The following is a 17515-nucleotide window of genomic DNA, read 5'->3' on the forward strand; positions in this document are numbered from 1 at the left end:
GGAGCACAGTCTGTCTGTCGATTCCTCTCCGTCACCTGTTTGCAAGGCGACTGGAGGCCACATGCCCCATAGGGAGCCACAGTAGCATGCTGGGACCTCGGGGCCGATAGGGCCTGGCACCACCAGTCAATTTCCTTTTCACAGTCCTTGACGGTCCTCAGCCTCTCCACCTCTTCCCTCAGGCAGGCCACCAGACTGAGAAGGTCATTTACCTGGTCGCACCTTACACAGGCGTTGCCTCCATCACCTGGCACTTCAAGGGCCAGACTCCGGCACTCATTGCAGCCAGCAACCTGAACGCTAGCGTGCTGTTTTGGGACCTCAGTCTGGGTCGCCACGCTCTTCTTAGCTACAGCCTTCCTCTTACGTGTGCAGGGGACCTCTGTCTGGGTCTCCACATGTTTCCTGGCAGTAGCCTTCCGCCGGGACGCAGCCAGGGCAATCCAGCAGACCCACTAGCACCAGCACAATCAGAGTAGCGTTACTAAGTGTGACTAACAGCTCCGCCCTGTTACTGAAAGTGCTGGATCTGCCCACGCTCTTTTACAGGTCGTTGATGAGTGCAACCGCAATTATCACCCTCTTCACAGAGACAAAAACCCCTCCTCCTCGTCTGGGTGGGCAGTGGCACTCTTCAACGCTCTTATTAGGGAGGGGGAGGGAGGAGGGAACGGAGAGCCGCTACCCTGGCAACGCCCCCGCCACGTGAGCCGCTCTTGCGAGAGGTGCCGGGCTGCACCGATGCCTTGGGAATCCCTGGATGAGGGAAAACCGAGTGAGTCCCCTATGCACCCCGCGATCAGCCGCCTCAGCTCCGCCTGGGGCAGCTCCGAAGCAGCAAACCTCGGCGATCAAAAGACGACATGCCTAGACTGAGCTGATAAGCCTTGCCAGGAGAGATCTGTCACCACCACTACCCAAAAGCACAGCTTCTGTCCTTACTGCAGACAGAGCCATGGCACCCAGCACCAAGCTGAAGGAGAGCACTCTTATTGTAAAATGAGTACTTAGAACAGAATGATTCAAGCTAAGACATCCCTAAGAATTCTTAACTTCCTCAAGCCCCTCGGAAAGTTCCAAATTCATTAAAGCTAAAAGCTTTGGGAATTATTTCTCTGTTTATGGGAGACACAGCCTAAATCCCTGCCTGCACATGCAAGTGGGGATGCTAAACCTTCTTTCTTGCCTGAGCTATAACTGCCCTGGCAATGTCTGCTGCTGACTGCCTATGCTATGTGTGTATTTTCTATTCTGTCTGGTAGGCGGTGACTCTTCTTTGACCTGGGAAAGATGTGCAGTCTTTATGCAAGCCTTTCTGTTTCTTCATCTATTTAGGAACCTGGACTGATATCCTCTCCTGTTTGGTAGGAGTGCTAGGTGAGAGATAACATTAGGAACCTCATCTCAGACCCTTGTGAAAAGAAAAAAAAAAACAGCACATAGTGCCTCATAGGTTACAGAACATAGAAGCCAGCTGAGCAGAATTACTCCCAGTGCTGACAAAAGAGAACCTCATTTCACCTCACCTTGAAATTCTTGGTCTCCACATCAACCTTCATTAGGGAATCTCCGATGAAATGCCGAAAACCACACCCATAGAAGTAACGGTATCTCCTACCACTGTACTGAGAGTAGTTAATCTGGGGGAACTCCAAGCCCCCAAAGTCTTCAAAGCCATCAGGGTGAAGATTTTCATGTGTGCACCAGACCTAGAAGTATGCAATACAGGAGCATCAGTTTAGCTTCAACTGGGCAGCAGAGCTGACTGGTCCCAGCAACCACACATATTCTATTCCACCTAAGGCTGTAGGATTGTTCAAAGCTAGAAGCAAAGCACAGTTCTGTACACTAGTGAAAGCATGGGAGGTTTTGTGAGTGAAGAACTTCAAATCTGACTAATTGTGGCTAACACACTTGTGCATTTTTGATAAGTCACAATCTGCCTTGCTTTCTCATATAAGGCAATGTAGTTGTACTAAAACACCAAGTCCTACCCTAGTTATGAACAAATCATCACAGCTGTATGTGCCATTGTGTAAGTCTTTAACACATACCTTGTCATCTGAGTCTTTCACAGCCTTTGCTGTTGTGTAAGACAAAGGGTTCAGATTCTCCCCCACAGGTGTATCCGAATTCACGTTCAGCGGGAGTACAAAGCGACGGGGAAAAGCTCGGGATACTGACCCAAAAATCTGTAATAAAGCCAGAAAGTTACAGTGATGAAGAGAGGAGAGTGGCATTTTGTGTAGTCCTGTGTGGAGCCAGGAGTTGGACTTGGAGTTCCCCTGGGTCCCTTTCATTGCTGTATATGAACTCTGACCATACCACTTGCTATTTATCTGAGCATAAACATTGGTGCTCCCTGAAATGAGAGGAAATATCTGACTTAATTCTCTATACCAGGCTCTGGAGGAGCCTTCCTCACCCCTGGAAAAAAAGCTCTGTTCAAGTACAGTTTGGAACCTTTAACACTCTCAAATATTAAACCTTCCAAATTAAATAAGTGGCAGGCACTCTGTGTTGGAGTTTCTCAGTTACATTGCTTGTAACCGGTTTGATGTGAAACTTTATTTTAATCACGTTAATTCCTATACTCTATTTTTAAAGCTTTGTGTTTCACACAGCCACAAGAAACTGATTGGTTGAGGAGCTCTCTCAGACCAATTATGAGTTAGTCAACAAGCAAAAGCACTAAGCATAATTTGGGGAAAAGAGATAAGTCATGCTCGGGCATGCCTTAGTCTTTGAGTACAGAGTAATTTTAAGACTGTTTTGAAATGACTTGCAGTCATGAGTCTATGTACCGTTTAATGTTTAGGCTACCCAATTTAGAAACATGGGTATTGGAAACCATGATCTAATGTTCACATACAGATACCTTCAAATATCAAATGGCAGCTCTTCTGTGCTCAGAGAAGACTGAACAAAAGCTAGAATCAGTTTGCAGAACAAATGGCCATATTAACACTCTGCTGTACTTGAATTAATGTTCACCATATCTTTGGAGGAAAAAATGGGAAAAAAAAGCAAAGCAAAACATCTCTGTGGAGACACAGCAATGCACTTTTCAGATTAGAACTGAATTTCTTCCAATCAGATCATAGAGGAAATTCTGATCTGTCTGAACATGTTGCAGAAACTGCCCTTCGCCCACCATGCGGTAGGTTTCCAGTAAACACATCTACACTACAAGAAACTGATGGCATCCCCATTTTCTCCCCTGTATGACCTATGTAAAACACTGAGTCTTACATGGCTTTAAAAAGCGCTTTTAAAAGAGTTGGACATGTTATTTATAGAAAGGTGCTGTTGTGAAGTGCATATGAGGACCAATGCAGGGGTTTCTTGGATGTTTGTGCTTTATGATTTACACAATAAGGGATGGTTTTCTGAACTAATGCCTTTAGATAGCAGGATTTCTTTTTCCTTTTCCACGTAAAACCTCATTTTGCATACTTCCTTGGAGGAAAAATATTTCCTTGTATTACATGGGGATATGGAAAATGAGTATCATTAGAAAAGAGATTTTTAAAACAGAAGCACAGTCTACCTGCCTGATGGGGATCTGTATCACACACTCATTTTTTTAAATGTTTCAGGGAAATGCTCCATAGAGATTATCTGCTAAGAGCTTTAAAATGAAAGAAAAATATCAGTGTATCAAAGGACTATAATGTTAGCTTTCCTGTACAGCTGGGTTCCTTTCTCTAGTTCATATCTCCTGCCTTGTGGTCTATCCATCACGTTCCCCATTCCACCAACATAAACTTTGCTTTAGAAAAATAACTCAGCCAGCATGGAGACCCAGCAGATCCAAAGCAACACAAATGTAGAGATCTTACCTGATCTAAATCTGCTCCACTCTTCCTCATATTCTGAAGCTTGTAGACAGCCAGAGTTTTCCCATCATCCTGGCAGCACAGGTCAAGGACCACACAGCCATGGTCTTCAAAGGCATTGATTTGATGGAAAGTAACAAAGGGCTTAGTATACCATTGCCCTGGCAGCACCTACAGTGACCATAGAGAGATTGACTTTTCCTCTCAAAAAAATGGTAGCCACTTCCAAGACTTTCTCTTCTTGCCCTCATTTTGTTTCCCGCTTATTCCTTGATATTTGTATAATGTCCTCGTGTTGCTACAGAATGGCTGCTTTAAGCCACTACATAGGCAGAGCCAGATGAAGAAAAGCCAATACAAAGCAACCTAGGCTAGGCTCTTTGCTGTCATGGGTCTGTTTGTGCTATCTATCCATGGCTCCACCCATGCACGGGTAGGTGTTGGGAAATGGCTGCGAGAGCAGGGCAGACATGAGGCTGTGTACGAGCATAACTAGTGCGGCAGCACAGGGTGCATTCTCATGAGAAAGCATTAGGAGTTAAGATAGGAGGTACAACATCCTTGGGCAGCCTGTAAACAGCAGGCCTTAAACAGCAGGCCTACATCCGCAGCTGTGCTCTGTGGATATGTGGGGGGCTGATAAGCGGATGAGCTCAGTGGCAGGGGTGAATGCTGGCTGAGCATTGGTTAAAGCTAGGCAGCCCACCTAGCCGCCCACCTTGTGCTCCAATAGTAGGTGAACACATGTGTAGTAGAATCATATATAAACTCTGTGTGTGCAACAATAAAATGAAGCTTGATCACTCATATTGAGTACTGTCGTGCTTCCCCGCTTGAGAACAATCTGATTAGGATGCTATCCGCGGCAGGTAGGCATCATTCCCAGGCTCTGCCTGACCCTTTTATACTTAATAGTGCCTGATGGGATCCTCTAATTTCTTACATCTGCCTGTTCTTTTAGGGCTAGGAAGATGGATCAGTAGGGCTGAAAATGCACGGTCAGGCCATTTCTAAGAAATCCACATCTGTGCTTGCAAAGCTTATACTCTGGTGACTTCTGCATTGATTCATATTGCTATGTGGCTGCTACCAAGCACTCTTCTTTTGGGATCTAAGATTCCAGCTACAGTTGCACAGCTGCTGGAAAGGCCAAGGATCCACCTACCTTCCCAGTGTGCTTATCCACCATGTGGAAGCGAGTGTTGTACTGAGGCTCCCAGTTTATCCCTTCAGAAATGGGCTTCCCACGGAATTTGGAAGTGATAATCCGCAACAGATTCAGCTTGATGGGCTGCTCAATGAAAATGATATAATTTTCACTCATCCCTGAAAATGGAGGGAAGGAGATATTATCAGGGAACTTGGCAAACGAAACAACAAAAAATGTCTTGAGGCAGAGGGCAGTGAACAACCCCTTGTGCTGCACAGTAGGTTAAATTCATGCAGTATGAGACAGGAAGCATTCTTACCAAAGCTGTGATAGTAGGAGGGTTTCATGTTATCCATTGGAGCAATGGAGCACAACACTTTCGCTCCCTCTAATGTCTCATTGCAGTTTGACTTTTGTGGAGGGACCTCAATTATATTATATGTAGTCCCTGAAAAGAAAAAAGGGGGTTCAGCACCACTGAGATGAGAAGCTGCCTAGATTTGCAAAAATAAAGTCAGGCTCAGTTCCCTTCTGTTTTCTTAGTATAGGTAGAAATGTAGTAATTATTAACTGGGCAGAAAACAAACAAAAAGAAATAGTTATCAAGTCAGTTAAGGAATTAGAGGATGGCCACCAAAAAAAAGATGTCAAATGAAGTAGGAGGACCTTCTCGGACTGGTTGATAACTGCCATCAATTTTTTCCCATCTGTAATACGTTCTTTACACTGACTCAGAGAATCATAAAATAATAGTATCAGAGAGAAAACCAAGTTCATTGCTTGTGTATCAAAGCAAATGAAAACTTTGAGCCTTGGTGATGACTCATTCACTAACTCAGAGCATATGAGCGGCTATGAAGGACATATCTGAATGATAATCACATGTTTAGTCTGGCCAGCTGAAAACAGCATGTGCTGTAAAGCTAGATGTTGATAAAGCCAAAAGGAAATGGAAACAGCAAGAATAAAAAACAGTCAAAACTGAACAAATGTTCAGTGAATTGAAACAAGCCTTAGTTATAGGGCTCAGGTATCTGAAAAAGAGGGTCTTCAGGTAACGAGCAGTGAATGACAGCTCTGAACAACCACATAGGCGTAACTAGTCTCAAATTAATGGAATGCTCTTCTCATTTCTAGAAGAAAACATGTCCTAGAAATTTCAAGTTTACCGTAAAACAGGCAGTATTTTTCTCCTTATTGTCCTTATTAAAAGCCAATTAATCTTATTTAAAAACTTGCATCTAATGTCAAAGTTCTTTGGATGAAGCATCAAGATCGGATGAGACTAAGTATCCTTCTTCTGCTTTTCATAAAACCTTGGAAGAAGATCTGGGATATCTGTTGGATAATCACAGGCCAAAATCAGAAGCATCTGACACAAATTGCTGAGCAAAGCCATTTGCTCAGACTGACTCCTTGAAATAAGAGCTAATCAGATTTGCCATCATTTTGACTCAAAGAGAAGCAGCAATTTCTAGGTCTTTTCCCTAAAACACTGAAGTTTTCCCAACAACCATTCCTTGCAGCAGCAGGGAGCAGCCTGCCCGCAGGCCAGGTGTGGCCATACCCAGTCTTACCTAATTTCCCATAGGAGTTTCCCATGTTGTAAGCTGTCCCATCAGGTGCATAGTGAGGATGAGCAGTGGCCCCATTCACAGCAACAAACTTGGTCCAGTCTACCTGCAAATCCCGAAGATGTTCAGTCAGAAGAGAAGCTTCCTGTTGCTCTCTAGCAAGCCACAGTCTTTCTAAACATTAGTTTTGTTAAAATCTGAGGAAGAATAGCTTAATTATTGTGCCCTAATGTGGAATCTGAATTTAAGCCTTCATTTTACCTGAAATCTTCCTGAAACCCCTGAAATTTAAGCACATTACTCAGTGCATTTATCCTACCAGCCAAACAGGACCAGTAGCAGCAGCCACTTCCATGGGAAATATGAGCATCACGACTGGCCAGGAATGCTGACACTGCAGGAATGTTGTCCATAAAAGCATTTTAATGAGGACTTCATGTAGTGTGCATTGCAGGCATGCAAAAAGAGATGGTTGCTACCTGCCACCTCCCCCAGAATCATCAAATGTTTTGAAAGCACACGCAGCTAATTGACAGTCATTGCATACTGTCCTTACAGAGCTCAGTCTAACTCTACTATCTACAATAGGAGCTAGGACAAAGGGACATCTGTGCACATCGTTAGCATGTGCTCCTTCTTTCTGGTCCGGTTGCGGTTTGGATTCAAACAGCAGAGGGAATGCTTTGGGAAGGAAGTCTGAAGAAAAAATTGAAGGGAGATCAACAAATGCATTGAAACATTGAAACATAAAAGATACCCTGGTTTTCCAAAAGTTTCAAAAAGTATCTTTCATGTATCCAACCCGAGACTCTTCGGAGGGCCCCATTGGAGAAGAACGCCGTGCTAGCAGGAGCTCACAATACCATCTCAATTTAGAGATTCTTAACGTTAAATCATCCCTTCTCTTCCTTCACTTATCTAAAAAATGCTAGTCCAGTCTACATCTAAAAAGAAGCTTAAGGGGATTATTTTTTTTAAATGTCAGGATGGCTGAGCATTGAAAGCAGGAGCACCACCTACACATGTTTTTTCATCACTAGATTGCGGTTTACAAAACAGGAAACAGCAAATCATCAAACTCTCAATTTCTATATGCAAGTAGCACACAGCATCTCATAAGCAGAGCTTCTTGATCCTGTAGAAAAGTAGGGACTGCTGCAATGCCTCTCTCAAGGTAGTGAACTGAGATGGTATTTTCCAGTATTAAGCAATCTGTAGTAACATACAAGGATGACTGTATAAGTACTCAGGAGCAGCAGAATCCTTCTTCAGTTCTTCTCACAATGGTTCAGCTCAGCAAATATCCAAAACCTCTCTAACAGTGCCAGCAGGGGAGCACGTAATTTACTCTGCCATTCTGTAAGTCGTGCTCTGTCCCCAGATACAGCCATGCTCCTCTGAGGCAGTGCACAGAACATGCACTCAGCTTGTGGTTTGTTGGCCAGTATGGGGAAGAGTAGTGGCAGCTGAACTTCGATTTAGCTTTACATTGGCTTCACCTCCCAGTGGCTACAGAGGTTTTAGCCAAGACCTTGCAGGGCTGGTTTGCAGTATTTGGAGCTGTGTGTGCATGAAGACATAAAGAGGACAGATGGGAAGACTGAAGAGACTGCAAGAATGCAGATCTGAGAGCAGTGATGCTTACTTCTTCCTGTATGCACATGTTTCTGCGTACACAGACAAGTACGGATAAGTAGCAAGCGTGCTGGAAAAATGACTAATGGAAACAGCACTGCAAGCCTCTCTGCCTTTGCCTGCTACAGTGGTAAGTGTCTGGAGGAGAGCTGCCTTACTGCTGGACAGATTCTTCAAGGAACTCAGGCATACAAGAAGATGCCTTAAAGCTATGATTAAGAGCTGTATTGATCTTTGTTTTGGAATCTGATTTTCCCTCTGCTTCTCACAAGTTACTGAGGGCTGTTAGGAACAAAGAAGAGAGATCATCTTGTGCCACAAGTCAACCCCTCGCCCCACCAGCCCATACCTTTTCCTTCATTTCAAGTGTTTCTGGGTCCACTTTGTACATGCAATTGTTCTCACCAGTGACATAGTAGTCTCCTTTATACACAACACAGCTCACATTGGCATTGTCACTTTGCTCTGAAACAAAACTCAAGCTCTGGTTAAGCTTGCATGACATCATATCAAGCTAGATATGCATAAATAAATAAACCCATTTGTTGTGACCTTAATCCCCCTTGATTAGAAGTATGTCACTAATCTACAAAGGCACCCCAGAAAAATGTCCGGACAAATGAAATCAGGACAAAAGGACAAGAACCTGCTGCATTTTATCAGTTCAGTGCTAGATCCTGACTTCCTATTGGTGCTCTGTAGCTTCTTGGTACTAAGACTTCTCTATCCAAGAGAGAATTTTACGTAGCTTGACAGCTATTAAATTTGGACACTCAGGCCTTGTCAACATTGTCATTTGGTCCAGAGCCAACCCTCAACCCAGTAGTCACACACACGAGGCTGCAGATTGAGGTTCTGGTGTTGCTTCCTACTGGATTTGAAAAACTTCTACAACATATCTTGAGTTGAAACCAAAGAAACTGAGTTATTCATTTTATAAGTTCTGGACATATATATATATATATATGTATATATATATATATATAATGTCACTAATTCCTAGAGGCTTAAACAGGTTTAGTTTCTCATGTCTGCAACAAATGCATTGTCTACAGGTTGTCCAGCAGGAATGCAAACAAAACTGCAAAACTGTGTTACCTTCAGGTAAGAGGCTTGATTACTGTGTTTGAACTTATGATCTTCAAAAAAAAAAGAAGTTGTGGTTCTAGTAAGGGAGGTGTGGAAATGACTCTAGTGAAACCAAGATAACCTAGGTACTCCCATATGCCTTCTGTGTGTGACCTCTTATTTCTACATATTTCTCTCCCTTTCCTCCCCTGCCAAGATTGTATCCTCTGACAGCCATATGATAAGTTCCATGTTCAATTCACTCCATTGGAAATGGAAGGTAAATACTTGAGGCTACAACTTGGGAAGTGGGAAGCTGAGGAACAAGTAGACCAGTGAGTGAAGGTATAAGCACCTTCAAAGAGAATAGATTACAGGAAGGACAGAATCCATCGCCTCAGGAACTTAAGCAGCAGCAAGTTGCAGACTTTAGGTCTGTTCTGGTTTTAGTGACAGACACTTGGCTTAAAATTAAGCCTATTTCTTTCCTGCCTTACACAGTACCCTATAGGTACTGATACTTCCATTCCTGTGCAATACCCTCTGTCACCCTACTTATATCATCCCCTGCACCTTAGTACAGGAAGGGAAGGATTAGCCCACTTACCTATAAGCTTAGCAAGGTAAGGTGTTTTAAGGGCAAAGTGTCTCAGGAAGAATAATAGATTGTAATGCCCATTATCAGGTCTGTACAGAGTGTTCTTTAGGGAGACTTCTGTTGGCTATTTGCAACAAACTGGGACCAATTGAGCCAAAGTAGCACTAAAACACTAAAGTGAATGTGCATCTTCCAACTACATCTGATATCAAATAATTGTTGTTCCAAGGGACCACCTTCTAAGACAGACCCAGAATAGGCCTACACCAGACTTCACAGCTCCCATCAAAGCTAACCGTCAGTTCCCCAAGAAAACCTCAGAACATTTTTTAGAGACCCTCTTACTTGGTGGATCAAAGCGTGACATGAAGCGTGCAAAGACACTCTTGCATGGATCAGGCATTGCCAGCGTCCCAAATTCTGAGACTACAATGCGGTTGTGCTGGTTGTTCAGCAGATACGAGTTGCTCTGAAGAAACTTGCTCTGGTATGTCACCGTGCCATTCCTCAGCTGAAACTGATGCAGCAGGGCCATGCCATCAAACCAGTGGTTGTATCTACAAGCATTAATAAATAGGAAAACAAGATTCGTGCACTGTGTTATGTTCTGCTACACAGTTCTCTCTTGCCTTTTTGTTTGTTATTGTGCATGACTAGCTAATGCCAACATCCCATGAGCACATAAACATACACAGCCTTGTGATGACTCTCAAGTGAGTGAAATTAATCAAGTGCATTTGCAGGCATGCAGCCTGAAGTTAGGTACTCACCACCAATGAGATTTGGACTCCATGTATCACTTCTGAAAATAATAGGGATTTCTGAAAATGCTGTGTATTGGAGAAATAAATTGGGCTGGTAAACCAACCACACTACAGATTTCTGCATAAGGAGAATAAATTGTGCATTGAAGGAATAAAAATTATTGCTGAAAGCCTAACCACACAAGGTGCCTTTATCTCTCATCTATTTGCAGGGTGCCATTCTCTTCAAAAGGAGAAATCTGAGATTTAAAGGGTAGTCTGAGTGTTTTCAAGACACCTCTGTGTCTTAAAAAATGTAATGATTGTCTTTGGCCAGTTCTGTCAGATCATCAGATCTGCAGAAAAAGAGCTGAGTTTGTCAGTTTGTTAAAATGGCAGATTCCAAGCCAAAGGCAAGGTTGCCTACTTAAAATGTTTTGATATGTTATTTGTAAAATGAGCTGGATTTGGTTCTAAAGCAATTTACCCAATTTAGTGCACTCATCTTTGAAAACTGTTCCTTGGATTTCAGAGTGCTCACAGGATGGACTTTTGTTAGTGACAAAGGACTGAAGGCGTGTTTTAATCCCCATCTCAGGTCCCTCATTACACCATTCTGAGTAGGTCACAGCCTTTCTGTGACTCAGCTTCTCCAGCCTGAATAAGTTAACCATGCTTCCTATTTTCAGAGCTCACTGAGCTCTGGTGAGGGAGCAGATGTTTTGAAAAGAAAGATGACGCAAGCCTTTCCTCTGCCTAACTTAAGAAACTACAAGGTGCTCCAAGCATAGTCAGCCATGTAGGGGCTTCCCATTTGGCTTTAGCTGGTGCTCAGGCCATAGTCTCACCAAATCCAGACTTACTTCTCCTCACCAAACTCAAATTTCCCAGGGCCATTCCTCAGAAGATTGCCATTAATCCATTCAGGAATATGTCCTTTGATCTTGGCTGGGATGGGCTCTGGGGTCTCCTCCACTGTCTGTAGTAAGGGAGAGATGCATTGCAAAGTGGACAAGGTGAATTGCTCTTTTGATGGACTGGGCAGTGAATTCTTTAGACCTGCAAGGAAAGCAATGAGAACAAAAAGCAAGTATCTAAGATTTACACTTGAATGAACAGACAATTTCTAGAGCTTGAGTTTACATATCTAGAAGAATGGTACTCAGAATGCCCCAAGCAGCCAAACTGTACAGGATATTCAGACTGAAGTTTTGTTCCATAATATCCCACACATCCACAGGGAGCTGAAAGTCTAGCAGAGCTAGACTACACTTAACTATACTCAGTCCGTTAGTGACACCTGTTCTGCAGTCCAAAGGAGGCAATAAAATATTTCATGATAGGAAAAAAAGAGATATTTAATTAAGGGAGTTGATAAGTAGGAACTTATTTCAGTAAGTAATTGACAGCAAGACATATGGCTATTTGTCAAGATTTTCTGTTAAGTTACATTTAAAAAACAAAACAAAACAAAACAAAAAAAACTAGTTCCAAATTGATGCATAGAGTAACACAAAAGAGGAGCCCTACATGTAATCTCCCTCTGCTTTCTGATGATAGCCTAGTGAGGAAAGCAACAGAAAAAACTTGTCCCTCAGGCCAAAGCCGTGATCGGAAAGATGCACTACGAAGCAGTGCCTGCAGCATTTATACAATGCACAATGTTGCAAAAAGCAAGGCAGAGCTGGGCAGCCCTCAGACAGAAAAACCACATTCTAACACTAACTCCACCCTGGTATCACAGTCACGACATATTAAAAGACAGAGAAGTGTATGTACTGGAATACTTTCCCAGAACATGTAATCTAATCAGAAATCACCCAAGGAGTTTCCAGAATTAAAGCAGAGTGCAGAAAAACAAGAACACATCAGAGATGATTATTCTTGTGCAGGATATGCTGTCCACTTCCTTAATTTTGCTACACTTAAAATTCTCTTAAGTTTTTCTCCGGTGCAGCAACTAGTGGTTGGCCTTCCATCTTTATAATTTATTCCCATTACTGGTTCAAATGTTGTCATGGAGTTAACTAGATCAATTTACGCCTGTGACAGGGGGGCAGGAGGCCCCTGCCCTCCCCTCCCCTCCCACCCCACAAAATGGGAAGGAAGGGAGGAAAAAAAACAGCGGCAACAATCTATGGAGGAAACCTTATTTACTAACTATGATACCGGAATGCAAGATAACACAATATAATACAATCTAATTGAATTCGAGACTAATAAATCAAATAAGACAGGAGAGAGAGAGTTCCTGAGACCGAGTCAAACCTGACAAGCTTGGAACGGCCAGGAAAGCACCTCCAGCACCCACTGCCAGGCAGTAAGAGACTGCCCCACCTGGAAGGGCCAGATCCCATGGCTTCTGTAATGCATAGGGACAGCTACCTGGAATTGGAGGATTAACACTTTAACTCCCAGTGCACTACATGATGTTTTGATGCGGAATACTGAGAACCAAAAAAAAAAACATAAAACCATGACATTCCACCCCTTATTCTACATCACTACATCATGCTTAATGTATATACATATGTATGAATAGACAAAAAAATGATTAAAATGCATTACACACACATGTCTATACACATATACATAGAATTATCGACTGCACTCCCCCAGCATCAAGTTTCCTTGTGGTACACATTGAACATCCCCGGTTTTTTTGCATTACCCACCAAGTGGACCTGGTCCCTGGGCAAAAACTGTACCATGGAGAGGGTTGCCCTTTCCAGAAGCTGGAAGAACCCAAACTGCCTTTCCCAACATGCTCTTTACATGTACAACAGGGACTTTATCTCCCTCTACAGTATGTAGGGAGCCGGATTGGGTAGGACCATCATGATTGGTAGATCCTCTGGTATTGACTAACCAGGTGGCTTCTGCCGAATGCTTCTCCCAGTTGCTTAAATGTACCGCCTCCTATTGCTTTCAGCATAGTTTTTAACAATCCATTGTGTCGTTCAATTTTACCGGAGGCTGGTGCATGGTAGGGAATATGGTAAATCCAGTCAATGCCATGATCTTTGGCCCAAGTATTTACAAGAGAATTTTTGAAATGAGTCCCATTATCTGACTCAATTCTTTCTGGGGTGCCATGTTGCCATAGGACTTGTTTCTCAAGACCTAATATGGTATTTCGGGCGGTAGCATGGGGTACTGCATATGTTTCAAGCCACCCAGTGGTTGCCTCCACCACAGTAAGTACATAACATTTACCACTGCGAGATCATGGCAAGGTGATACAATCAACCTGCCATGCCTCCCCATATTTATACTTTAGCCGTCGCCCTTCCCCCCAGAGTGGTTTCATCCTCTTGGCTTGTTTGATTATGGCACATGTTTCACAATCGTGAATAACCTGTGCAATAGCACCCATAGATAAGTCCACCCCTCAGTCTCTAGCCCACTTATATGTTGCATCTCTCCCTTGATGGCCCGAGGTCTCACGGGCCCATCGAGCTAGAGATAATTCACCCTTGTTCTGCCAGTCCAGGTCTATTTGAGCCACCTCAATTCTGGCAGCTCTGTCTACCTGATGGTTATTTTGCTGTTCTTCAGTAGCCCTATTCTTGGGCACATGAGCATCTACATGGCGCACCTTTACAACCATACTCTTTATTCGGGCAGCAATATCTTCCACAGGTCAGCAGCCCAAATAGGTTTACCCTTTCTTTGCCAGTTATTTTGCTCCCACTGCTGTAACCACTCCCATAGAGCATTTGCCACCATCCATGAGTCAGTGTAAACATAAAGCATTGGCCACCTCTCCCGTTCAGCAACATCCAAGGCCAGCTGGACAGCCTTTACCTCTGCAAATTGGCTCGATTCTCCTTTTCCTTCAGTGGCCTCTGCAAGTTGTCGTGTGGGGCTCCACACAGCAGATTTCCATCTGCAATGCTTCCCCACAATACAACACAATCCATCTGTGAACAGGGCATATTTCTTTTCATTTTCTGGTAGTTCATTGTATGGTGGGGCCTCTTTAGCACGTGCTACTTCTTCCCCTGGTGATGTTCCAAACTTTTTACCTTCAGGCCAGTCCACAATCACCTCTAGGATTCCTGGACGGCTGAGATTCCCCATCCGTGCTCATTGTGTAATCAGTGCAATCCACTTACTCCAAGTGGCATCAGTTGCGTGATGAGTGGAGGAACCCTTTCCCTTAAACATCCAGTTCAGCACTGGCAGTCGAGGTGCCAGAAGGAGCTGTGTTTCAGTACCAGTTACTTCAGAAGCAGCCCGAACCCCCTCATACACGGCTAAGATCTCCTTTTCAGTTGGAGTGTAGCCCTCTTCTGACACCCTGTAGGCTCGACTCCAGAATCCCAGGGGTCGGCCTCGGGTCTCTCGTGAGGCTCTTTGCCACAAACTCCAAGTGGGACCTTTCTCTCCAGCAGCAGTGTAGAGGATGTTCTTTATACCCTGTCCCGTTCATACTGGCCCTAGGACCACAGCATGGGCTATTTCCTGTTTAATCTGTTCAAAAGCCTGCTTCTGCTCAGGACTCCATGTAAACTCATTCTTCATTCGCGTCGCATGATAAAGGGGACTTACAATGAGGCTATAGTTTGGAACATGCATTCTCCAAAAGCCCACTGCGCCCAGAAAAGATTGTGTCTGTCTCTTGCTAGTGGGTGGAGACATAGCAGTGATTTTGTCAATCACATCTGTTGGGATGTGACGACGGCCATCTTGCCACTTCATACCTAGGAACTGAATCTCCTGAGCAGGTCCTTTCACTTTGCTCCGCTTAATAGCAAAACCAGCACACAGAAGAATTTGGATTATTCGCTCTCCTTTCGTGAAGACTTCTTCTGCTGTATCGCCCCACACAACGATATCATCAATGTACTGCAGGTGCTCAGGAGCACTACGTTGTTCCAGTACAGTTTGGATCAACCCATGGCAAATGGTCGGGCTGTGTTTCCACCCCTGGGGCAAAGGGTTCCAAGTAAACTGAACGCCCCTCCATGTGAAAGCAAACTGTGGCCTACATTCTTTGGCCAAAGGAATGGAAAAGAAGGTGTGGTGTCACACCTTCAATGTCAGTGGTGGCATACCATTTGGCTGCTTTTGATTCTAGTTCATATTGGCTCTAACATGTCCGGCACAGCAGCACTCAGTGGGGGTGTGACTTCATTCAGGCCACGGTAGTCCACCGTCAGTCTCCATTCCCCACTGGCTTTATGCACTGGCCATATGGGGCTGTTAAAAGGTGAGTGAGTTTTGCTGATCACTCCCTGATCCTCTAGTTGATGAATCAACTTATGAATGGGGAGCAAGGAATCCCTGTTGGTGCGGTACTGCCGTCTGTGCATCTTTTTTGTGGCAATCGGTACCTGTTGCTCTTTTACTTGCAGCAACCCCACAACAGACGGATCTTCTGACAGGCCAGGCAAAACAGACAGCTGCTTAATGTTGTCTGTGTCTACAGCAGCTATCCCAAGGGTCCATCAATACCCCTTAGGATCCTTGAAATGCCCCCTTCTGAGGTAATCGATACCTAGTATACATGGAGCCCCTGGGCCAGTCACAATATTATGTTTTTGCTAGTCCTTACCAGTGAGGTTTATCTCGGCCTCCAACACAGTCAATTCTTGAGAGCCTCGTCACCCCGGAAATATGGATTGATTCTGTCCCTTCATGACTCGAGGGCATCAGAGTGCACTGTGCACCAGTATCCACCAGTGCCTTATATTTCAGTGGTTCTGATGTGCCAGGCCATCAAATCCACACAGTCCAATATACTCGATTATCCCTTTCTCCCCCTCTTCTGAGGGCAGGGCCCCTCTATTCATTACCTGTGATAACTGGAGCAACTGCACTGATGGTTGATCTGCTTTGTAATTCTCTCACCCGTGCTCGTAGTACAGGAGTAGCTTGGTCATGCCACTTCCTCATGTCTTCTCCATGGTCACGTAGGTAATGCCACAAGGCAATTTGCGGTGTATTGTTCCTCACTGGAGCCGGAAAGTGTTTGCCTTTAACAGCTGAGATTTTTGATGGTGCCCGTGAGCAGGGAGGTTCATCATCTTTAATTAGTTGGATTCGCATTAGTTTGATCAGCTCCTTCATTAGATTCTTTTGATTATCCTGATCTTCATCGAGCGTTTCTGATACTGCCACAGGTTTGTCACAATTAATCAGTAGAGACATTTGCTCCTGCATTTCATTCAGTTGGTCCGTTATTTGTGAGATGGCGGCAACGGAAGCATGAGTTGGGGTAGCTGCTGTTAGTAGTTTTGGAGCATAAGAATCAATTCAAAAACTAAGGGTGTTCTCTCTTGTTTCCAGTATCTGTCATTAGCTGACATCAGTGTAGCGGCGTATCTGTCTGGTGCTGTTGTTGTGAGTTTCTGCCATATCTCAGGCGTCGTCCTCACTCTCTAAGGGTCGTGGTCTTGTCGTGGGTGGTTAGGAACAAAGTTAGGGTCAAACAACATTTCCACCACGGCCATTTCCCTCAAATACTGGATACCCTTTTCAACTGTATCCCATCTTTTCATCACAGGCTTCAATCCGTCTTTGAAGCGATACCTTTCCCTTATGGCTATTAACAGTCATTCCCAGAGGATGGCAGCCTCATCCAAACATTGACCTCTGTCAATAGCTGGATCTCTGGCAATGGCTCCTAGTTGGGAGCTTCATTACCATCTAGAGCCAAGCTTTGGCCCTGCGGTCCCAGCAGCGAAGCAACCAGGAAACAAGAGTTTCATTCGGCCCCCATGTAAACACCTTTCTTGAGCCCCAGATTTCAGTCATCTTCAGAGGCCAACGAGTAGTAATAGAGACTTCCTCTTCATCACTCTCTTCTGCATGTCTCTTAGTTTTTCCTTTTGCTTTTCGAGATGGTGGTGTTCTGAGGAGGCCCTCACTTGGATCTTCCTCTACCTCCTCCTCTGCTTCTT

General features: G+C 44.2%; 1 protein-coding gene across 3 annotated transcripts in view; it reads right to left on the reverse strand.

The window, feature by feature from the left end:
• Positions 1 to 17515, reverse strand: part of BCO2 (beta-carotene oxygenase 2) — a 31746-nt gene that overhangs the window by 4828 nt on the left and 9403 nt on the right. For all 3 annotated transcript variants that reach the window (XM_010723764.3, XM_019622870.2, XM_019622871.2), the window contains 9 exons: positions 11471 to 11666; positions 10210 to 10421; positions 8548 to 8663; positions 6567 to 6669; positions 5309 to 5437; positions 5005 to 5165; positions 3843 to 4010; positions 2055 to 2192; positions 1527 to 1709 (listed from right to left, as the gene is read on the reverse strand). In XM_010723764.3, the coding sequence (XP_010722066.1) occupies positions 1527 to 1709; positions 2055 to 2192; positions 3843 to 4010; positions 5005 to 5165; positions 5309 to 5437; positions 6567 to 6669; positions 8548 to 8663; positions 10210 to 10421; positions 11471 to 11666 (1406 nt within the window). The remainder of the gene's footprint in view (positions 1 to 1526; positions 1710 to 2054; positions 2193 to 3842; positions 4011 to 5004; positions 5166 to 5308; positions 5438 to 6566; positions 6670 to 8547; positions 8664 to 10209; positions 10422 to 11470; positions 11667 to 17515) is intronic.

The sequence above is a fragment of the Meleagris gallopavo genome, chromosome 26, assembly GCF_000146605.3.
Source record: "Meleagris gallopavo isolate NT-WF06-2002-E0010 breed Aviagen turkey brand Nicholas breeding stock chromosome 26, Turkey_5.1, whole genome shotgun sequence".
In the NCBI taxonomy this organism is placed as follows: Eukaryota; Metazoa; Chordata; class Aves; order Galliformes; family Phasianidae; genus Meleagris; species Meleagris gallopavo.